Source organism: Canis lupus, chromosome 6 (genome assembly GCF_048164855.1).
Source record: "Canis lupus baileyi chromosome 6, mCanLup2.hap1, whole genome shotgun sequence".
NCBI classification, from domain to species: domain Eukaryota; kingdom Metazoa; phylum Chordata; class Mammalia; order Carnivora; family Canidae; genus Canis; species Canis lupus.
In genome coordinates this window covers 36275786-36299745 of record NC_132843.1, presented here as the reverse complement: position 1 = coordinate 36299745, position 23960 = coordinate 36275786, and the positions used below count along the sequence as shown (strand labels likewise).

At 41.9% G+C, this 23960-nt stretch overlaps 1 protein-coding gene across 2 annotated transcripts in view; it reads left to right on the top strand.

Annotated features, from left to right (window-relative positions):
- Positions 1 to 23429, top strand: part of PSTPIP2 (proline-serine-threonine phosphatase interacting protein 2) — a 62108-nt gene extending 38679 nt beyond the window's left edge. For both annotated transcript variants that reach the window (XM_072829458.1, XM_072829460.1), the window contains 12 exons: positions 783 to 860; positions 2258 to 2292; positions 4465 to 4571; positions 9287 to 9349; positions 14916 to 15014; positions 15587 to 15632; positions 16453 to 16532; positions 19545 to 19643; positions 20434 to 20530; positions 20647 to 20728; positions 22052 to 22086; positions 23372 to 23429. In XM_072829458.1, the coding sequence (XP_072685559.1) occupies positions 783 to 860; positions 2258 to 2292; positions 4465 to 4571; positions 9287 to 9349; positions 14916 to 15014; positions 15587 to 15632; positions 16453 to 16532; positions 19545 to 19643; positions 20434 to 20530; positions 20647 to 20728; positions 22052 to 22086; positions 23372 to 23421 (871 nt within the window). In that variant the 3' untranslated portion in view covers positions 23422 to 23429. The remainder of the gene's footprint in view (positions 1 to 782; positions 861 to 2257; positions 2293 to 4464; positions 4572 to 9286; positions 9350 to 14915; positions 15015 to 15586; positions 15633 to 16452; positions 16533 to 19544; positions 19644 to 20433; positions 20531 to 20646; positions 20729 to 22051; positions 22087 to 23371) is intronic.
- The last annotated feature ends 531 nt before the right edge of the window (positions 23430 to 23960 follow it).

Here is a 23960-nt window from a genome sequence, read left to right as displayed (position 1 = left end):
TCCTAATAACCCTGTGGAGGAGTTTTATCATCCTTATTTTACAGTTGAAGAAACTGAGGTTCAGCGAAGTTATATAACTTGCCTAAGGTCAGACAGCTAAGAAAGGATAAGTCTGGCATCACACCTGGGAAAACTGGGCCACAGTATACCTGCTACCATACCTGGGACACCATAGTGGTGGGGAATAGGGATGCTTGGTGCTTTAGGCAGACCATGCTACACCCAGGCACAGTCAGTTGTTTTTGTGAAACTTGCCAACTGCAGAGTTTATATTCTGAAATTTCCCTCTTGTATTTGAATTGACCATGAATGAGGCACTCCATATAGGATGGTAAAGAGGACACTCTTTGAGAACATGGGAGGAGGGTGGGCCTCAGGAGTGTAGCATTTAATGGAAATATCTCTTACTCTATGTGTGCGTATATATATATATATACACACACACGTATATATACATATGTATATATATATATATATATATTTTTTTTTTTTGTAAATAAATCCTTGGGTCATAGTTTTGAATAGTCAGTCTGTAATGTGTTAGCCTGTGCTGGTCAGGGGGCCATATTTAGTTTTGCCATACTGGTGACTTAGAGTTGAAGGCTGCTGGTCTTCTCACAATTCTTCCTGTCAGGTAGAGGGAGTTTTGAATCTAGAGAATGGTGTTATATCTGAGCTTCTCCCATCAGAGGAGTAGTTTTGCCCTCAAGGAGAGTGCCATGTGTTTTAACTGAGAATCAGCCCCAACAAGGACTCAGAGCTCTATCTTCTGTTCCCCTCAGGGCATCAATTGAAGAGAAATATGGCAAAGACCTTCTCAACCTCTCTAGGAAGAAGCCCTGTGGACAGTCGGAGATCAAGTAGGTGCCACGCTTCTTTCCAGGTTCCAGGTTGATCAATGGTGCCAGGAGCCCCCATTGCTTCAGCAGACAGAGCTGGCCAGTGGGATGAAGTGTGTTGGATGAAACAGTTTTTCATAATTTTTTTTTCTCCCTTATTCTCAGTTGTGAAAAATACAGAAAAATAGAAGTCTCAAATGGACTGTGAAGCCACAAACCAGGAGTAAAACTTTCTAGATTTTCATTGAAGTCTTTTTCTATATATACTTTTTCATAGGGAGTATTATACTATATATAATTTTATACTAGACATTTAATAGAGGGACTTATGCACACATACATGCACGCACACTTGTTTGTGACAATTCTGAGAGACAGTCTTTGCGCCATTTTATACTTCTCGCAACTGATGTGAGGTTTCTATACAATTATATATTCTACTATCACTCACTGATACAGAAATGACCTTAGGACTCCCTCTCTCTCATCTGCAGGGCTGGCTTCGTGGGCAGTCATACAGAAGCCCACGCTTCGAAGAGCTTCCTAATAGGTTTGATGGTCTTTGCCATCCCCATTTTGAAATTCTGATTTATAAACAAGGGGCCCCACGTTTTCATTTTGCAGTGGACCTCACAAATTCCATAGCCCATCCTACTCATATGGAAATTTCTAGATTCCTTCTCTGAAGTAAATATATTGAGGGAGGCTTGGGAGAAATAATTTGGGGTAGACTTTTGCAGGCCTCTGCAGTCCTAATCACATTACACACTGACCTGCATTCTGCTTTGATTGATGAATGAATGACAAAGAAGGTGATCAGGAGCCACACTTTGAACCCTTCCTTTATTGGCTTGTACCTACATTTCTTTTTTTTTTTTTTTTTTTTAAATTTTATTTATTTATGATAGTCACATAGAGAGAGAGAGAGAGAGGCAGAGACACAGGCAGAGGGAGAAGCAGGCTCCATGCACCGGGAGCCCGATGTGGGACTCGATCCCGGGTCTCCAGGACCGCGCCCTGGGCCAAAGGCAGGCGCCAAACCGCTGCGCCACCCAGGGATCCCTGTACCTACATTTCTAATGATCATACTTTAAAGAAGGACTAGTATTCTTATGAGAAAGGAACCATAACTCCTTTTTTACCATTGGGGGAAATGAAGCGTAAGGAAGTTTAGCATTTTGCTCTACCCCAGTGGACAGTGGAGAATTTATAATGCCTGTGCCTTGGGATTGAGAGAGGAAGAAAGAGGAGACAGTGAGCTGCAAAAGTCTTGATCCTTTGCTGTCCTCCCAAGCTCATGGGCGAAGATGAGTCTACAGGCTGTGAGATGCGGGCAGAGAGAAGCGTGCGGTGGTATTATAATAAGACTGTACAGCCAGTTTCCAGAACTGAAATTATATATGTGCTTGTTTTTTTAGCACCCTGAAGCGGGCCCTGGAAGTCTTCAAGCAGCGTAAGTGATTCTCTAAACTGTATTTGCAAGTGCTGGATCTGTCTGTTGTCAATGGTGAATGGTAGGTTTTAATTTGAACAGCAGTCTCAGATTGGGTAAAGAAAAAAATTGGAGCAGCTCCCAAGGTGACAAGTAGCTCTGCAGAGTTGAAATGAGCAGAAGCCATCTTCCATACCTTCGCATCATGATGTGCATTTGACTCACTTAGAGCAATGGTTCTCACACTTGGAATCCAGGGCAAGATGCTGGCACTTTGGTCTTCAAGGGGTCCTGTCCAGTTCTTCTCCTCCTCCGCCTTAGACAACTATCAAGGAGATAGTAAACATCTGAACTTTCACTTCCCACTGATAAGCAGTTATTGGTGACTTAGTGAATCTATTGGTGAATGACTCCAGATGTTTTTATGCAATTAAACCTATAAATAAATATCTCTATTCATATAAATAAATAGGATGATACCGTGGCAGTGGTTCCGAGTCTATGGAGTGAGGGCAGAGCCTATGTTTTAAGATCAGTTTTGAAATGAAAACATCAATGTTTTCATGCTAGCAGTTTGGTATGTATCTCTCTCTAGACTTTCTTCCATGCATTTATAATTTCTTTTTTTTTTTTTTAAAGATTTTATTTATCTATTTGACAGAGAGAGAGAGAGAGAACACACAAGCAGGTGGAGGGGCAGAAGGGAGGGAGGAGCAGGTTCCTCACTGAGCAGGGAGCCCTATTCAGGGCTTGATCCCAGGACCCTGGGATCATGATTTGAGCCAAAAGCAGACACTTAGCCCACTAAGCCACTCAGGAGCCCCTCTCTTTCTTTCTTAATTTGCAAAGATGCACATATACATAGAAGTGAGTTTTTATATAAATGAGATCATACTACACCTATCTCTCTACAATTTGTTTTTCTTAACAATATTCTCTAAGCATCTTCCCATTTCAGATCATTTAGCTCTGCCTCATTCTTGCACATTTGAAAGTTTTGAGAGGCCCCTGGCTGGCTCAGTTAATGGAGCATGTGACTCTTGATCTCATGGGGTTGTGAGTTGAAGCCCCACATTGGGTTTGGAATCACTTAAAAATGAAATCTTTTAAAAAAAAAAAGAAAGAAAGTTTTGATCCTACACAATGCCAAACTTCTCCCAGAAGAGTTGGACTGATTTTTCCCTCCACTGAAAGTGCTGTTTTTCCCCCATGCTTGCCAAAATGAAGAATTTTCACACTGTAAAAAATTTCCCCAACTGAAAAGCAAAAAATTATATACTTCTAGGGTTTCAAATTTTTTATTTTTTTCAGTAGCTTTAGGGCTGAATACATTTTCAAATGTTTATTGTCATTTAGCCAATCTTTTAAAAAATGTCATGTTTTTAACCAATTTTCTTATACTGGAATATATATTTTTTTCTTTTGATTTGTGAAAGCTCTTATGACATAGCTATTTACTCTTTGTTATATAAATTACTGATATTTTTCCAATTTGTCATGTATATTTGAACCTTGCTTAAGGTTATTTTGACGCACACAAGTTTAACATTTTTTCTTAGGTCAGATCTGTCCATCTTTCTAGCTTTAATGTCATGCTTCAATTTGTTTTCTTAGAATCAGTAAAATAAGAGTTTTGTTGTGGTGGTTATAAAGGGAAGCCATGCTCATTGCAAAGATCTTAGAAAATAAGGGGAAAAAAATCACCAATAGTCTTTCTATCTAGAAATAACTATCAATAGCCAAAATTCCCGTGCGTGACCTTTATTACCAATGCTCAGGCCCATGTTAGAGATGGAAAGACTGTCAGAGTCATCTAATGAGAAATAAGTATTGAATTTGAAATTGCGGTGGGTTTAGTGGTGTCTTCTAGCACGTAAGCTCCATGAGCTGGGGCCTTGGCTGTTTGTCTTCCCAGCCCTGGGCACACACTAGGGACACACACACTGGGCACACACACACTCCTTCCATGGTAGGAGGCTAAGCTAAAGATTTTCTAGCTTTGGTCTTGGTGGCCAGGGCAATGCTGGCACATGGAAGGGCTCAAGAAATGTGGTGACCAAGTGAAGTAGGTTCGTTTTACCGCTTGCTCCAGTATTTTGTGTACACATTTTGTGTAGTCTTGTATATTTGAATTCAACATTTGTCGATCTTGTTTATTGTTTTTTCTTTTTGTTTTAAAAATTATTTTTGCAGAGATAGACAGTGTGGCACAATGTCACATTCAGCTTGCCCAGACCCTAAGAGAAGAGGCCAGGAAGATGGAAGAATTCAGGGAGAAGCAAAAGCTACAACGGAAAAAGGTTGGATTTGCATCTAAGATGCATGTTAAGATGTTGCTTTTCCTATGGCAGAAAACTGCAGGCTCATTTGTTCGCCAAACTCCTTGGCTCATTCGTACCTTCATGCAGCCATGTTCTTCTTTTAACCTATGAGATTATTTATCGGGAAGCCATGTGGAGACCCAGTCTAGATGGTCAGTTCTCTTTGAATTCTTGCAGGATTTAGGGGTCTGGCCTGCCTTCCTCTTCTTTTCGTATCTGCTGCCACTATTCAGACTGTGACTGGCAAGGGGGAACCCTCTGTCTTCAGTAGAGTCTTGGGCATTTGACCTGGAGGGGCTCCCAGACCACACTCCCTCCTGGACGAGGCAGTAAGGGAAGGATAAGATGTGGAGAAGACTCCCATTCTCCCAGAGACCATGTAGTCCAAATGCCCTGTTTTACAAATAGGGAGACCAAGGCCCTGGGAAATCCAAGTCCTTTTTGTCTTCAGATCAAGTGTACATAGGCTCTTTTCCATTGATGAAATTTACTCTGTCCAACTACATGGAAGGAGATGGAGTAAGCAGGAGTTAATAAAACTGGCAAACATTTAAGAAGTTATAAGGATCAAGAAAAGAAGTCCAGATTTATAGCAGTAAAGTGTTCCTTAGACTAGACCAGCCACTATTCTGACTCCTTTCTATTTTGTTCCTAAATGACTTATATATTCGGGTTAGCCTGAATAGGGCCCTTCTCCAATTTCCTTTTTTATATCTGGTCTATAAGATTGGAACCTCAGCTTCACATGGGACACAAGCTCCTTCCTATTTGGCATCCAAAGATTTCTAGCCAGGTCTCCCCAGATAGCTTTGCATGGACTTTTTGGAAATCCGTCTTCATCCTGGCTCCTGACCATTGGAAGGTCATTGTCTAATAGTAAAGCATCCCGCTGTTAAGGCTGATTCTACTCGTACATCAGTCTTAGCAACTTTCCCTGTGGTTCTAAGTCAGAGTCTAATTGCAGCTTCTTTGGTGACCACTAGGCATGTGGCAGCATCTTAAAAGCCTGACTGCCTTCATCTGTTGTCATTTCCTGAGCTGCTCTTACAGCTGTGCCTCTTGTTAGGAAGGAAGGGTGGAAACTAACATTTAAAGAACACCGTATTGAGTGGTTTTATACACACTCATGCTTCATGTATCAGGTTTGAGAAGGGTATCTGGCTTCAGATATTTTTCAGAGCAGAAATACTATGGGTATTACACCCACCCATTGGATAGTCACACTGTTTTTGGCTGACATTACCAACCCTGCCCAAAAATTGAATCACAATTTTTCAGGGGTAAAATGCCTTAGATGATCAGAGTCACTGAGTACATGATTTCCGATAAGAGGAGCAGAGGGTCATTTCCTCATGTTCCCAACTGCCTTCGGTAGCCTTGGTCATTTCAGGGAGAGTTTTGTTGGTTTTGCAAGGCTTCTGGAACTTCCCCTCCTAACAAGTTACAAAGACCAAATTCTCATAGCTAGAAGAATGTGTTCTGAATTTTGTTAAGTAAGCGAGGAGCCAGTGTTCAATCCGCTGCTGTCTTCCCAATTTCCTATGTTCTGTGGGCTCTCTATAGCAGGAAAATGCCTTCTGAGCTTTCTTGGAGAAGCCCAAAGTTTATTAATAAATTTGTAGTTCTTTGTGTCACAGTGAACTCTGGTTTGTAGCACTTCCGTATTTAGATACTTTTTTTTTTTTTTTAATCAAACTTTGGGAGAAAATGTGTCAGTGGTAACTTCTCATTTTCACTGGCCAAACCCTGCCTGCCTTGGTCTTCCACTTTTTAGAAATTAAGCCATTTCCACTTATTGGGGAAAGCCATCAGCTGGTTTCTTTTAGTAGCTTGGAGGAGGGGAGGTGCAAGTAGAATGGCTGATCAGAAGTTAATGGTGTACTCACTTAAACAACTAGATTTCTGTGGGTGGTGAACGATACAAACATGGTCACCATTCCTTCATGGAGTGTAGAACATGGTCAGAGACTGATGTGACATGGCCATCATGATAAAGTGTGATGAACCTTAATTAATAGGGAAGATGAGGATCCCACCTGAGCATGTGGTGGGGACATCTGACCTCATCAGGGAGGCTGGAAGGCCTCCTGGGGGAAGATCTTTTAGCTTGTCCCTTGAAGGGACAGCACACGGTCAGGAACTCTCCTCTGGTGCCCACATTCCATTCTATGCTCTCAGCTAAGATTGCGAGGATCAGGGCAGAATGTTGCTCTGCCTGTGTAGTGAGCAACCTCTGAAGAAAGGAACTTCCTGAGTGATGCAGAATGACCGGCTTTCTGAATACAGTCTGAATGTGGACAGACAGACAAAAAGACCACTAAGCAGCTATTCCAGTAATTTACCACAGGGGCATTGGGGTCCTTTATAATATCCCATCCTTCTTTACCTTACCCTCTTGCTTTTCCCCACCTTAGAGCAGAGGTGATAGTTCTTGCACTACTTTGTCTTATCAATAATACAACAATTAGATTTCCATTGGGTTTGGCCATAGAAGACCTGCCATGAGTAGGTCACTCTGTAAGTGAATATGAACCTGAGGAGATTTTAATCAAAGTGATGTAGCAGACAGAGCTGGACTTGGTGTCACTGGATGGCCTGGAGCAATATCACCCCTTGGGCCCTGGGGATCATACCTGTCAGGTTAGAGCCAGACTTCCTCTCTGGGGTCCTGTTCACATACAGATGCCAGGCATCCTGGAAGGCAGAGAGGAAGAGGAAGGGAGAAGGTCTGGCTAATGAGACTTTGTAGCCACCTGAGAGGTGCTTGAAGCAGGTGTTACATGCAAGTTGGACATAAGGAGGCCTGGCTGGGGCCTTAGACTATAAAATAATAACAGCTCCCAAACTGGAAGGATGGCAATGTGTATATTTGGACTGGAAAGGACCATGGACTAGACCAACATTGTTAACTGATCTGCTCCATGGAGCCTGGGAAAATTAGAAACCATTGACAAATAAACCCAGCTCCTCCTCCTGGCAGAGGTACACAGGCACTCATGTGAACTTCACAACTTCCTGTCTGTGATGGCAAAGACCTTCCCGTGAGTCTTTGCATGTGGGGTTCATGTCTGTTCTCTGTGTCTACAGTGTCTTCACTATTAGCAGATGCATGGCCACCTCTTGGTCCCTCAATTTCAGCTGAGCTAGATGACTTCTTGGTTCTCTGAAGACCTCTGACCCACCACCCTCAGGGGAATTTCATGTATTCTTCAAAATTTATATTTGAAGTTACACCATCCCAAACATTCCATTCGGATATCTTAAAAATCTATCCAACCATGTTTGTGTTGGTAACACACAAAAATTTAATTGTCCAGAAGAAAGGGAAACCACATTTGAATATCATTTGCAATATTATTATTTTGCATTATATATTTTTGCACAAGAGCAGTGCCATAGTTCACTTTGAATTATTGCATCTCTCAGTCTTTTATAAACCGATTTGGTTTTATGGAGCTATCATAAGGGGTTAGGGTAGTGATTAGAGGATAGGGTTTTTTTTTTTTTTAAGATTTTATTTATTTATTCATGAGAGACACAGAGAGAGAGGCAGCCCCCTTTGGGGTGCCTTGATGCAGGACTCTATCCCAGGACCCCAGGATCACTCCCTGAGCCAAAGGCAGACACTCAACCACTGAGCCACCCAGGCGTCCCAGTGTTAGGGGTTTCATAAAGCTATCATAAGAGGTTAGGGCAATGATTAGGAACAAGAGCACAGGAGTCAGGCTGTGCCCAAATCTCAACTCTGTTACTTGCTTGGGTAAATTAATCCACCTCAGTTTACTGTCAAGAAAATGGGGATAAGAATACTCAGAGTCATTGTGATGCATGAAAACCACTTAACACATAGTAATATCTTTTTTTTTTTTTTAATTTTTTATTTATTTATGATAGTCACAGAGAGAGAGAGAGGCAGAGACACAGGCAGAGGGAGGAGCAGGCTCCATGCACCGGGAGCCCGACGTGGGATTCGATCCCGGGTCTCCAGGATCGCGCCCTGGGCCAAAGGCAGGCGCCAAACCGCTGCGCCACCCAGGGATCCCAACACATAGTAATATCTGATAAATGAGAACTACTATTACCTCTGAGACCTACGTTTTTATTATTTGCTTCATTATTTTGTGTAGTGAAAGTGTTAAGATCACAGCCACAAGAAAGAAATTGCTCCCAATTGAACTCAACAGAGTCCGTTTCCTGGATTAGATGGAGTAAAGGAACACCTTCTTCTAACTCTCCTTACGCATTTCTTTCCTTCATACTGCCTGGGCTCCTTGCTGATTAAGAATTTGCCATTTCTGGATGCTGACATAGGTTTACAGAAGAAAGACCTCTTTTAAAATATGAATGGTGCTTTAATAAAAGTCTCAAAATCCTTTTTGAAACCTAAATTCCTTCATCCAGATTTCCTGAAGACCCAGTTCCAAGGATCAGTGATTCTGAATGGTGGCTGCTCAAGTTCAAAGGCAGGTCTCCCCGTTAACCAGCCATAAGACCTGGGCTAGGTTGTTCAGCCTCTCTGCTACACTTTCCTCATTTGTGCAATGGGGATAATTAATAGCACACATACCTTCCAAGTGTGTGAGGACTAAGTGAGATAGTTCACGTTGAACACATAGTCCTCAAGGTAACTTGTGGTTAACAGTAATTTGTTTGTTTGTTTGTTTTATTAACAGTGCTTTGTCCTTTCTTCACAGACAGAGCTTTTAATGGATACTGCCCATAAACAAAAGAGCTTACAGTTCAAGAAAACCATGGATGTGAGTCTCTTTATTTATTTTTAAAAGATTTTATTTATTTGAAGGAGAGAGAGAAAACAAGTGAGGGGAAGGGAGAGGGAAAGGGAGAAGCAGACTCCCCACCGAGCAGAGAGCCCAACTCGGGCTGGATCCCAGGACCCTGAGATCATGACCTGATCTGAACAAAACCAAGAGTCACACTCTTAACTGGCTGAGCTACCCGGTGCCCCCTGAGTCTCATTTTATTGCCTTCTTTATGTCATGGTGACATTTTCTGAAATCCTGTGCTGTGTAGGAGTGTATTCCTGAAAATAACATTTTAATAATTTTTTAAAAAGATTTTTATTTATTTATTCATGACAGACACACACAGAGAGAGGCAGAGACACAAGCAGACAGAGAAGCGGGCTCCATGCAGGGAGCCTGATGTGGGATTCTATCCTGGGTCAAAGGCAGGTGCTAAACCGCTGAGCCACCCAGGCGTCCCAACATTTAAATAGTATTATTCATTACTGCAGTGTTTTGGGGAGACAAAAACCCTTAGAAGTTTGACTTTTCTTCTTTTTAAGGCCTTGCAAAGACTGAGGATAAAATTAGATGGAAGAAACAAAATAACAGGGCCTTTCTGGTAACCTGAGAAAATCTATTTAAATATTTCAGGCCAAGACCAAGGCATCTATACCCCCCATGGCACCACTTATCTTGTTGGATTTGAGCTTTTTCCCTGTGACTATTTTGAATCTTTATTTCTTACCTATTTTACTGAGTGACCCCTTCCTGTTTCAAGATCTGAAAACTGTAAAAGCCTTACTTAACTAATTTATTTAAAAAACACTTAACAAGACAGAGCTAAGATAAATTGCGAGAGCCCTCACTCTAGCTTTTATGAATCTGTTCACTTGGACACAGTGAACTCTGGTTTTGCAACATCTGTGACTCCATATCTGTACAGAGGTATCATGATATACTCTGACTATGACATGGTATCTGGTAACCCAGTTACAAAAGAAAATGTCACCATGTTGATGACATGTGTGGTCTCTTCTGCATCATTTTTTCCCGTGATGCACAGCACCTCAAAAGTAACTGATAAATAGGGAGTGATGTTAATGTAATCACAGAAATAGTGTTGGAGAGCAAATTTGTTCCTAGACGTTCTATGTTTTGAGCAGTCTAGGGTGAGATTTCTCACAATTGAAGGGAAAGCCTTAGTGAAATATAAGTTTCTTGACTCTCTCTTCTACCTACATGAACAGCCATATCAGTGTTATAAATTTTGCTTGGACTGTCAAAAATGATTTCGAAAACTCAAGAGAAAGGAAGACTATTGTATTTACTCATATTTTGCTTACTGTGTCTTTTTTTTCCCTCTTGATGTTTCAAGGTTCCTTCTTTTATAGCTTCCTTTTGCTTCGAGAATTTTTTTTGGTAGGCTCCATGCCCAGTGTGGGGCTTGAACTCACAACCTTGAGATCAAGTGTCACAAGCTCTACCGACTGAGCCAGCCAGGCACCCCCAGAGAATTTCCTCTAGCCATTCTACAGAATGGTCTGCTAGCAACAAATACTCTGAGTGTTTTTTCATCTGAAAGTGTCTTGATTCCCCTTACAGTGTTAAAAGCTATTTTCACTGGATATGGGATTATGTGTTGACAGTTCTTTTCTATCAGTACTTGAAAATGTGCCACTTTCTTGTGGCCTCTGTGGTTTCTGATAAGAAAGCTACTGTGATTAAAATTGGTTTTCCCTTATTGGTAAAGTGCCATTTCTGTTTATGTTGGTTTGTTTGCTTGTTTGTTTTTTAGTTTTCAGTTTACCTATGGGTCTTGTCATGGATTTCTTTGGGCTTATTTTGTTTGGGGTTTGATCAACTTCTTGAATCTGTAGGTTTACATCTTTTGTCAAATTTCAGAAGTTTTCAGCTATTTGTTTCTCCAAGTGCTTTCTCAGCCCATTCTTCTCTTCTTGGATTGCAAGGACACAAGTGTTAGATCTTTTGTTATGGTGCAAAAGATCCATGAGGCTCTAAGCATTATTTTTCCGGCCTATTTTTCTCTCTGTTGTTCAGATTAGGTAATTTCTATTGTTCTCTCTTCCGGTTCACAGACCTGTTCTTCTATCTCTTCCATTTTTTTTTTTAATTCTTTTTTTTTTTTTTTTTTATTTATGATAGAGAGAGAGAGGCAGAGACATAGGCAGAGGGAGAAGCAGGCTCCATGCACCAGGAGCCCGACGTGGGACTCGATCCCGGGTCTCCAGGATCGTGCCCTGGGCCAAAGGCAGGCGCCAAACCGCTGCGCCACCCAGGGATCCCCTATCTCTTCCATTTTTAAGCCATGCACTGAGTTTTTTATTTTTAAGAGTGTAATTTTTTTTTTTTTTAGTTCTAAAATTTCCATTTGGTTCTTTTTTTTTTTTAATTTTTGTTTATTTATGATAGTCACACAGAGAGAGAGAGAGACAGACAGACAGAAACACAGGCAGAGGGAGAAGCAGGCTCCATGCACCGGGAGCCCGACGTGGGACTCGATCCTGGGTCTCCAGGATCGCGCCCTGGGCCAAAGGCAGGTGCCAAACCGCTGCGCCACCCAGGGATCCCCTCCATTTGGTTCTTTAAAAAGATGATTTTATTTATTTGAGAGAATGAGAGAGAGAGCACACAATCGGGGGGAGGGACAAGCAGACTCTTGGCTGAACATGGAGCCCAATGCAGGGCTTGATCCCAGGCCCCCAAGATCATGACCTGAGCCAAAGTCAGACATTTGACTGACTGAGCCCCCAGGCACCCTACCGTCTGGTTCTTCTTTGTATCTTCTCTGCCTTTGAAGAGCTTTTCTATTTCTTTGCCAAGACCATCTATATTTCATTTATTTTAAGTGTGTTTGTAATTGCTTGTTGAATATATTTATGATGGCTGCTTTAGAATTTTTGTCAGGTAATTCTAACAATCTCTGTTATCTTGATGCTGGCAACTTTTAATGGCCTTTTTTTTTTTTTTTTTCCAATTTCAGATCTTCCTCATTCTTGGCATGATGAGTGATAGTCATTTGATTTTCGACATTTTAGGTATTATATTGAAAGACTCTAGATCTGATTTAAATCTCTGTTTTAGCTGGCTTACTCTGACACCATTCTAGCAGAGGGCAGTGAGGTACTGCCTCATTAGTCCTTTATGGGGGTAAAAATCTAGCCTCCACTGAAAGCACAGTATGGCTCTGTAACTACTGGGAGGTGGTTTAAGTTCTAAGTTCTGAGCTTCCACTAGACTTCTCTGACACCACCCCAGCAGACAGGGGGTGGACCTCATTGTTGTGAGGTAGGGTGGTTGAAGTCCAGATTGCCCACATGGTTTCCACTGGCACTGTGTGTAGGGCTGTGTTATCTCCCAGTGGGAATGAAAGTTCCAGTTCCCTATTTGTTCCTCTCTGACACTACCACGTCAGGGAAGTTGGGCATCTCATTATAGCTTGGTGAGAGTGGAAGTCTAGATGGCCTTTGCTGGATGTGTAGGAGTGAGGCCACACTCATTTTAGGTGGTGTTTGGCTGCAGTAGGATGGTTACTTTCTAAAGGTTTCTCTCCTCAACGCTGTCCCTTTTCTGGTCTTTTGGCTAGAGAAGGCAGGTTTTTGTTGGGACTTGCGTCTATGCTCGTTGTCATTCCCTCATTGCTTGGCTTCCTTGGCACTCAGTCTGCAATATATGAGGCAAAAGGAAAACCCAGAGAACTTACATGTAGGTCATCCTTCTGAGACCAGAGTCTAACCAGGTTACCCCCTTCTCTCTACTTTTCAGAGTCTTATTTATTTATTTATTTATTTATTTATTTATTTATCTAAAAGATTAAAAAAAGATTTATTTATTTATTCATGAGAGACACACAGAGAGAGGCAGAGACACAGGCAGAGGGAGAAGCAGGCTCCATGCAGGGAGCCCGATGTGGGACTCAATCTCAGGATCCTGGGATTATGCCCTGGGCCGAAGGCAGGCACTCAACCACTGAGCCACCCCAGTGCTCCAAGGAAAAAGATATCTTTAAAAAATATCTTATACATGGTTTCAAGAGAGATGACAAATGGGGGAAAATATTTGTAACTTATATAACTTATAGCCAGGTAGTATTCCTAATATGGACTGAGCTCTTAAAAACCAATGAAAATAAAGAATGCTCCAACAGAAAGTAGGTAAAAATCATGAAGTAGAAAGACTAGACCATCTTAGTGGTCATGAAATATAAATACAAATAAAACAACTTTATGCTAACATTTTCTCCTCTAGTCTTAGAAGTCAGGCATATCGTCTAAGTTTGGTATTGGTGAGAGTGAGGAAATTTACTCCACATAACTGCTGGTGGGAGTTTCAGTTGGTGTGGTCATTTTGGAAGGAAGTTAGATACATATATATTCTTTCACCAAACAATTACACTTCTAGGTATTTGACCTATGTAAATAAATTCATACTATCCAAAATAAAATCAGCATATTTTTATGTTACAAAAAAATGGGAAACAAGATAAATGTCCACCAATAGAGAGACAGCTAAAATTATGGTGTGTGTGTGTGTGTGTGTGTGTGTATGTATGTATGTTTGTGTATTTACAACCATTAAAGTGTTCAGCTACAGGGCTCATGCTTGATATAGAGAAATGTCTGACATATTGTTACAAAGGAAATTGTTGCATGAACAGCTCGTGTGCTTGTAATTATGAAAAATTATGACATTTCTGTGTGTGTGTAGTGTATATAGGGAATTCTTTGGTTGTTTACTGAAAGGTTAACCCCAACTGAATTGCAGAGGAGATGCCAAGAAATCCAAGAACGCGCATGTAATATTTGATGAGCACAAACCATCTCTGCAAATGAGTCTTCATTCTTAATCAAGCAGTTTTCAGGGGCCAACATTTTTATTTATTAGCTGATTGGCAGCTTTGTTATGCTTGAACAAGTTAAATCTTTGCTTCAATAGTTGAAACAGAAAATGCTCTGATTCACTAACTATAGTTTGAGAACTGTTTTCACTCTCATGGTAGTAATGTTAGCCCCTGCTAGACCACGGCCTACTTTTAAAGTACCTAAAACAGAACTCTTTAAATCAAAAAGGAACATTGCGGTGCTTAAGTGTCAGAATTGATGGTGGGCACGTTAGAATATCAAAGTGTCATTGTAATTACCATGGCCAAGTGATTGCATCTAAGTTTTGAGGCTTATATTATATAAATATTGGCTTATATTATATAAATATTGGGTTGTACATCTAACAGTTACATACCTATTTTCATTGTACATATTTCAAATCACATCTTTTGTTTCTGTCATTTTTTAAATCTCATGTACTTTGTATTGACCAAATAGGAGTTATTACTTCCTTGATCAGGTCGGCACCACATGCATAGTTTGGAAAAGGGCCAGGGAGCCTTCCAAAAAGAGATAAGGAGGAACATTTGCCCTCAGAGTGCCCACCACCTGGTGGTGATCCCAGCGCTAATCAGAGTGTCATGTTCTTTGCTGGGCTTAGTGGGTTGGTGTGGCTGCTTTGCAGGGTTGCATTCCACTTACCCCCTTTGGTTTTCTTTTGGCTTATAACAACAAAGGCAAAGAAGAGCTATGAGCAGAAATGCCGAGACAAAGATGAAGCAGAGCAGGCTGTCCACCGGAGTGCCAACCTGGTAAACGTGAAGCAACAAGAAAAGGTACCTGGGGGAGCCGACAGCCTGAACAATCTGAAATTTATGTATTTGAAACTAAAACCGAGTTAATAATCTTAATTTAAAATGGAGCTGCATCGTAAGGCCCTGACAATATTCTCCTCCAGGCTACCAGGATCCTCTGTACCAGAAAGTCCCTTGTCACAGTCTTGGGGTTTGGGGAGAGCTGGAGAAGTGTGGCCAGGGGTAAGGGAGAAGGGTGATAAGAAGTAGGGGAGGGGGTTTTGTTTTTTTTTCTTCTTTCTTCAAAACGCAAGTATTCTTTGTAGCCAGGCCGTCTCCTGCTTGGGTGTATAATCAGTTTTACATAATCTGAATAGAAGATTGTCAGCAAGAAGAGGTCAGGGGTATGTCTTTAGGAAAACACAGGGCATGGTGCTTGGTGGCTATTGCTCAATGGCCATAAGATTAGAAGGGAAGTTGAACAATTTGCTGAGAGAAACACAGGTAAGACGGGGGCTACACCGGGGGTGTCTTCACAGTCTTTGTTTTTAAGTCTGGTTTGCCTGTGGAGGCCTGGTTCAGTGTTTCTCCTCTCTCCTTCTTTGTCCTCACAGCTTTTTGTGAAACTGGCAACTGCGAAGACCGCAGTAGAAGATTCGGGTGAGGGGCTGTTCCCAGGGATAGGGGAGGATTGTTGTGGGGTTGACATTCAGCAGAATCTGTCCGGGAAGGTAGTTTTATATACCCCACAGTAATGTGTGCACAGACAGTGGGGTGACGGAAATTATCAGGAGGGAAGAAGGGAGAGAGGGAGGGGGAGAGGGTATATTAGAACCTGGGAAAGTGAGAAGAAGCAAATGGGAACCCCCCCTTAGGTTGTGGGCCTTACTTGTAATTGAATCGTGGTGGTAGTGGTGGGGTCATGGGCCAGCAGCTTTATAATCAAGTGCTCACTCTGATTTATTGGGAACATCTATCCAAAAAGCCCATTTCAGCCCTGCTGACTCTTTTCTGCTACGAAGGAAATAGCCAAGTTGTGAGGCCTTGTCATGGCTGAAATCTGAAATCCAAACCAAATGTTTGCAAAGCCTTCTAATCCCAGAGTACCTTGCAGGAGACAAGCCTCTCATGACCATGGTCACTTAAGTCTCTAAATCCAAAACCAAAGTAACTTGATAGTTCTCTTCTCCACACCTCTGACTGGATCATTTTCCTGAAAATGGAAAGGCATAGAAGCAATCAAGGCCGAATTAACCAAAGAGAACCCTGGCTGAGGTTCCTGCCAGTCTTCTCTCTCCTTCTGTGAACTATTTCTTGCCTTTTGCTTGATCCAGTGTCAGTGCTCAGAGCTCTGTGGGGCCCTGTGAGCTCACTACCATTCTGGCGAGTGTCATTCACCATCTGGGGCTAACCGGGCAGTGGGTGTGTGAGCCCTGGTCCTGTGTGGTTTCTGAACCCAGGCCCCTCCCCTGCATTGCAGACAAAACGTACATGATGCAGATCAACACTCTGGACAAGGTCCGTGAAGACTGGCAGAGTGAGCACATCAAGGCCTGCGAGGTACAGGTGCTGGGGAGGGAGGGGTGGGTCTTCCTTGAGAATCTGGAGTATCTACTCGGGCAGACCTCAGTTCTCATAGAATTGCCTGAGGGCAAATTCGAAATGAGAAGTTTCAGTGGAGGATGGAAGGAACTGAAGTTTTCCCCCCAGATCTCATCTTTCTGCTGCCTCCCAGTCCTGACCATTGTGTCCTACTCTGCTCAAGGACTTCCTCTGATGTTTGGTGAGCCCAAACAGGACATAGCCCAATGAAGTAGCTAGGTGGGGGTGGGGGTTAGGTAATTAGCTTTCCAGAGCCTCACCTGACCTTGCTCTTCCATAAGGACTATGCAGACTGAAGGTGAGCAGGCTTTAGAAGTTTTTACTCTCCTTACACCTTTCATTTCACCAGTTCCCCACCCCCGCTTCATTTTCAGCACATGACCTCGCTTACAATTTCCTGGAGAAAATAGAGATGTAATCTGGAAACTTCCTCAAGTTTCTTTTTTTTTTTTTAATTTTTATTTATTTATGATAGTCACAGAGAGAGAGGCAGAGACATAGGCAGAGGGAGAAGCAGGCTCCATGCACCGGGAGCCCAACGTGGGATTCGATCCCGGGTCTCCAGGATCGCGCCCTGGGCCAAAGGCAGGTGCCAAACCGCTGCGCCACCCAGGGATCCCTTCCTCAAGTTTCTTTCAGCCTTCTATACTTTTTCTTACCAACACTTCTCAAAGTGAAGTCCCAGGACCTGTAGCATCAGCACCACCTGGGAATTTGTTAGAGAGGCAGATTCTCAGACCAACTGCAGCCCTACTAAACAGAGAAGGTTGGATTGGGCCCAACCCTGTGTTACTAAATCCTCGGGTGATTCTTATGCAGATTAAAGTTTGAGAATCGCTGAGCTCCACCCCCCACCCTCTTTTTCTCCTGTTAGTCAGAAAGGATCTGCTCCTGCCCTGTCAAGAGCCCACGCCACGACCTGAGCTCTAGCTGCCATCATCCAGCTGTCTTTTCCTCATGCCCAAGCACAGCTGCCTTTATTGTGAATTTCTATCGTTATTTGCTGCACAACTCAGCTCATTCTTGGTTTTAAAATCTATGGGCTGTTGATTCCCATCTGCTACCCTCTCCTCTCTTCACAGCCAGGCTTCTTAAAGGAGCTGTCTTCACATCCTCATTGCCTTTGCCTTTCCCAGCCTTCTGGGCCTGGGGATCCCCACCCCCCACCCGCCCCACTCACTGCTGCTCACTGGAGGAACCAGTGATCTCCATGGTGTGAGGTGCAGCAGGCTTTTGTAGTTCCTGATCTTATTTGACCTGTATCTACTGTCTAGTACTGTGGGTCACTGTCCCCCCTCCTAAAGCACTCTTGTCAGCTTTACTTCCTTGACTCCACACTCTCATGGAAAAGCCTAGAATAAGGCCCCCCCCTTTTTAAAGATTTTATTTATTTATTCATGAGAGACACAGAGAGGCAGAGACATAGGCAGAGGGAGAAGCAGGCTCCCTGAGGGGAACTTGATATGGGGACTCAATCCCAGAACCCCGGTATCACACGCTGAGCTGAAGGCGGACACTCAACCACTGAACCACCCGGGGGGCCCCAAGGCCCCCTTTTTAAGATTTAAAAAAATCCAAAGCAATATCATATACATTTTATGGACACATACATATTATAAAAGCTTGCATGGGAATGATAACGTTTAGGAGAATGGTTATTTGTGGGGAAGGTGGTCGAAATTGGAGAAAGCACATAAGCAGTTCAAACAGAATCTGAGGCACAATATGGCCAAAATTGTTGACCGAGCTAGGTGGTTGATATGTGGGTATTCATTACATTGCTCTCTATGATTCTGTCATGTGCAATATTCTATAATAAAAATAATGAGAAATTTTAGTATTTATATGCTACCTAAATACTAAATATACTAATATAAGCATATTAAATAAATACTAAGTACTAAATAAATTCTAAAATATATGCTACATGTAAATACTAAAAGGTTTGCAGGTGAAATGATGTATTTGGCTTCAAAATACTCTGAGGAGTAGATGAGTTGGTAAGCATATAATAAAACAGAATTGTTTGTGAGTTGATAAACATTTAAGTCAGGGATGGGTACGTGGGCATTCATTAAACTGTCTCTTGTGTATGTGTGAAGCTTTACATTATAAAAAGTTTTGAAATGTAATAGTGTTATATTCAACACTAAAAATACATTAATGTATAACATCCACTGTTGAACAGAATAACATCCACTTTATAGAATAATTTGATTTTCCAAAAGTTGATATTTGCTTATATCCAAAAACCTATTGTTTGAGGATTGACCTTTTTTTTTTTTAAGATTTTATTTATTTATTCATGAGAGACACACACAGACAGAGAGAGAGGGGCAGAGACACAGGCAAAGGGAGAAGCAGGCTCCATGCAGGGAGCCCGATGTGGCGCTCCATCCCAGGACTCCAGGACCATGCCCTGGGCTGAAGGGAGGCGCTAAACCTCTGAGCCACCCAGGGATCCCTGGGATTGACATTTTAAGAAAACCTTTTTATTAAAGAAAATTTTAAAAATACACAGAGATAGAAGGCAAGGGCGGGTTCCCCCATGTTCTCATGAAGTAGCTTGAACTATTCTGACTGTCTTGCTGATTGAATTCAGGCATGGAGCAGGGCAAAGTTTTGAATTGGAGGCTCTAGGAAGCTGCCCAGGTGGAGATGCCTGTTAGGCAGTTGGAAATGTGAGCTGTGATTCAGGTTAGAACCTTGCTATCTAGTTTTGTCATTACCTCTTACCTTAGAACTATATCCAGTCCTGTTTGTGTTAATACCGTATTGAGAACACCATTTGCATTCTTTGCTTGCATTAAGAGTTGATGAAAAAAAAAATAGAGTTGATGAGTTTCCTCACAGGTGGGGGCAAGAAGCTTACAGATAATGAGGGTTGATAGTATTTCTTAAGTCATAGCCAGTCTAGATAAATGTGCTCTTTCTCTGCCTGTGAATGGACATGTGGTTATGTTTCCATAGATTTTTGAAGCTCAAGAATGTGAACGAATAAACTTCTTTCGGAATGCATTGTGGTTACACCTGAATCAGCTGTCACAACAATGTGTCACGAGCGATGATGTAAGTCAGAGGTATCCATGGGGGATTCATTAGAGTGGAAGGAACCATAGATATTAGTCCACCCTCCTCATTTGAGGCCCAGAGAGGTACAGTGACTTGCCCAAAGCTCCAAATGAGTTGATAGACCCAATAAACGCCGACTGCCTGACTCCTAGTCTGCTTTGCCACCATGACTTTCTCTTTAAGGAAATCAGAGAGCAGGAGAGCAGAGAATGGAGATTCAGATGCAGGTTTTGTTGTTGTTGTTAAGATTTTTTTTTACTTATTTATTCAAGAGAGATTGAGAGAGAACGTGGGAGCAGGGGGAGGGGCAGAGGGAGAGGGAGAAGCAGACTCCCTGCTGAGCAGACCACAAGCGTTCTCTTTGTTAAGAAATAGCCACCCTCACTTAGATGGGACATTTGCTTTAGAAGAACAATTAAACGCCTAGAAAACCTGTCAAATTGACTAGAACTTTTTTTTCCAAATTAATTCCATTATCTTTGCATTTGTGTGTAGCATTGGTCTTGGTATCTATTTCCTTTGGCCATCAGTATTAAAAAAAAGAACTGCGAGGTATTTATGCTGCCACAGAGATACATTTCTTGCCATCTTTAAAACAATTTTAATAGCAGATAAGCATCAGAGAAATCCCTTTATATGGGTCATGTAAAAGGAGACTTGGGAATGTCTCTTTTTCTTCTCAAAACAAAATTTGGGAGAATCAGCCATTCATCAAACCTGTTTGAATAAGCTCTGTTAAATTATCACCGACATATACCTCTAGCTTGATTTATCTTCTTTTTGTTAGATGTATGAAGAAGTCCGTAAGAGCTTGGAAGCGTGCAGCATTGAGAAGGACATTGCGTACTTTGTGAGTCACCGAAAAACTGGACAGACTCCACCAGGTGAATTGAGGGGCAGCGCTGGGGGGGTTGTGTAAGCATTTCTACTAGTCTTTTGTGTCACATGTCAAGAAGGGAAGACCTCAGCATCTTAATATTTTGTTTCTTGATTCCCCTAGCACCCATCATGTATGAGAATTTCTACTGTCCCCAGAAGAATACAGCTCCACAGGGAAAGGCTCCAGGGCCTAACTTAGCAAGGTAATAACCAGTTGCCTTTCACATGATGAAAAATACTTTAAATCAATGTGTTATCATTAGCGTTCTAAGAGGTATTAGAATTGGAACACATCTACCACTGCATTTGCTTAGAGGTTGCTAGATTGGGGAAGTAGCATTTTTAGGACAAATGTGAAGTGGAGTTTACCAGTCATAGTTTAAGGATGACTATATCATACTTGAGTGTGATTATTGCTACTCATGTATAAATCCTATACCTTTTTCTAGCTTATAGAAAGCAGGAATCAGCAGATTCTGGCCCCTGTGAGTCATCTCTGACCAACCTCTTTTAGTAGGGCCCAAGCGTAAAGAATAGATTTTATATTTTTAAATAGCTGAAAAAAGAGAAAAAGATACTATTGTGTGACACGTGAAAATTACACGAAATTCAGATGTCAGTGTTCATATAAAGTTTAATTGGAATCTGACCATGCTCATTCATTTACATTTTGTCTATGGCTGCTTTGGCATTCGAGTTGACAAGAATTGTGATAGAGGTGCCCTGGTGGCGGCAGAGCCTAAATCATTTGCTGTCTGCCCCTGCTGTAAAGGATCCCGATAGAAGAGAAACTTCTGTTTCACATGCAGTCAATTTCAAGGCTAAGCTGTTCATTTCCACTCCAGTTTTTAAAAAGAGAAGGGAGTATTTGAGGGGGCATTGCATGACCCCCATCAGTATTTTTTTTTAAGAATTTATTTATTTATTCATGAGAGACAGAGAGAGAGTGAGAGAGAGGCAGAGACACAGGCAGAGGGAGAAGCAGGCTCCGTGCAGGGAACCCGACGTGGGACTCGATCCCGGGTCTCCAGGATCACAACCTGGGCCAAAAGTGGCGCTAAACCGCTGAGCCACCTGGGCTGCCCCCGCCTCCCCCCCCCCCCCCAGCCGCCCCATCAATATTTAAGGATGCCAGGCACCGTTCAGAACAGTTCCTGTGAATTAGCTCATTTCATCCTCACGGTGAGGTGAGAGTAGCTTGTATTTTCCATCTTTACATGTCAAGATGCTGAGGTGCCAGGAGATCAGGAAATTGCACTCACAGCAGAGATTTGGTCTGGGTTGTGGGGACATGGCTCCGTGTTTCCTGACTGCTCTTTATTCTGCTCGTCAGCATAATAGAATGTCAGCAGCCTGGATTCCCAAAGGTCAGTGGTATGGGCCTCACACTTCATCTGAACTCTCCTTGACTCTCCAGAACAGAAACCAGATCTGATTAGAGAGTGGTACACTTGAAGTGTCAAGTTAAAAATTAGAAAAAAATAACAAGCACTCATCTGAAAGACTTTGGTTTTCGTTTCTTACAGGAGAGGACCTCTCCCAGTTCCTAAAACTTTACCAGGTAGGACAAAGAAAGACCTTTTGAAATGCTTATGTCGTGTTCTGTCTCTCTCTTTTTGAAAAGATTTTATTTATTTGAGGGAGAGAGAGAGACAGACAGACAGACAGAACTACTAGGGGGCAAGGGCAAAGGGAGAAGCAGACACCCTGCTGAGCACAGAGCCCTGTGCAGGATTGGATCCCAGGATTCTGAGATCATGACCCAAGCTGAAATTAGATGCTTAACTTGACTGAGCCACCCAAGTGCCCCATCATGTTCTCTTTAAGTAGCTAGAATGTTGAAATAAAGGGAAAGAAGGGAATAAATAGAATCAAATTCTCTTGAGAATGACACTGTATCAGGATCTTAATATAATACTGTTTGCCAAAGAGTGGACTTTGGTAATCAGTGGTCTACTTTACAGCTTATTAAAGAGAATTCAGTTCTTGGAGTACCAAAAGAAACTTACTATAAGGCAGTCTTACCTAAGAGATTATTTCAACTTGAACCAAAAAAACAGCCAAGGGAGATATAGTTTCCTTTCGATTACACAGAAACATGACTGATAGAAGGCATAGATGTCTAGAGACACATAACCTGATATTATATATTTGTACACTGACCATAATTGGGTCTTCAACTAATCACTCTGGTTTCTTTTTCATTCAGAACTCCCATGATACCTGTGGGACAATGATACATTTTAGCATTTTTTTGTTAGTTTTATTCCTTGAATAATTATAAGATCCTTGAGGGTGGGCACTTCTCCCATATCACTCAGAGCACCTAACACAGTAGTGAGCACATAGTAGGTGCTCAACAAATGTCTATTATTTGAGTGAAAGAAAGATATACCTACTTGTGTTCAAGGGACTGAGGGAAGAGGCAACTCATGCTGCTTATGGTAGCTTAGTACAACTTCAGTGATTGAAGAGGAATTTCGGGCCTGAAATGATATCTTCGAAAAATATGAAGATTTAAATTATTTTATTTTTGTAAAACAAGTAGCACCTAATAAGGTGGGAGTTATTTATGTCTGTGATTGAAGATGACTTTGCTCTAGGTGCTGCCATTGGTACATGGATGACTAAGGGCAAAGCCATCATAGTAGTGATTTCCAGAATGTAGGAGAGCATCCTCTGGTTTGTAGTTATGACTACCATTTGTAGATTTTGTCGCCAGATATTTTCTTTTTACAAAAGGGCAGTCATTGGAATCTTTAAGTGGAATGTTTTGATTTCAGAAGGGCTGAGATCTTATCATGAAACGATATTAACTTAATGTTACTCTGTTCTGCCCGTTGCAGATGACCCTGATTATTCTTTGGTTGATAATTACAGTCTGATCTATCAGTAACATCAATGGTAAGAACCTTTAATTTTCACATAATCAAGTTGCATTTAGACTGGTGATTGTGTTTTTGAGTCTTTGAAGCTTTGTTATAAACACTGCTGCAGGCAGCAAGGCCTCACCTTAGGCTGGCCCCCTGATGCATGGGGTCCTGCAGGATGGCCTCTCTGGGTCCTGTACTGCAAGGGGACTGGAGCCCACAGCGTATCTATTTGAATGAGGAGATTCTCCCTTCATTAATTATTCTGTAGCTGTTTTCTGCTCCTGATAAGTTTTTCCGTGGCTATAACACACTTAATGCTTAAGGCGATGTTTACAAACAAAACCCCGCATGATCTTCACTTGTGAAGAAGGTACTCCCCCTTCCCAAAAGAGGAAGAATCAAGTAAAATGAAGTTAGTGAAAATGAGGCAAATACTATCACACTCACTTAGTACATAAGGGCGTTGTAGGGGTCATCTCATATCAGATTATAACTGCTCCAAACTATCAAGCTACAAGGATTCTAAGAGCAGAACTCTGGAGCCAGCCATCACTGCAAAGGT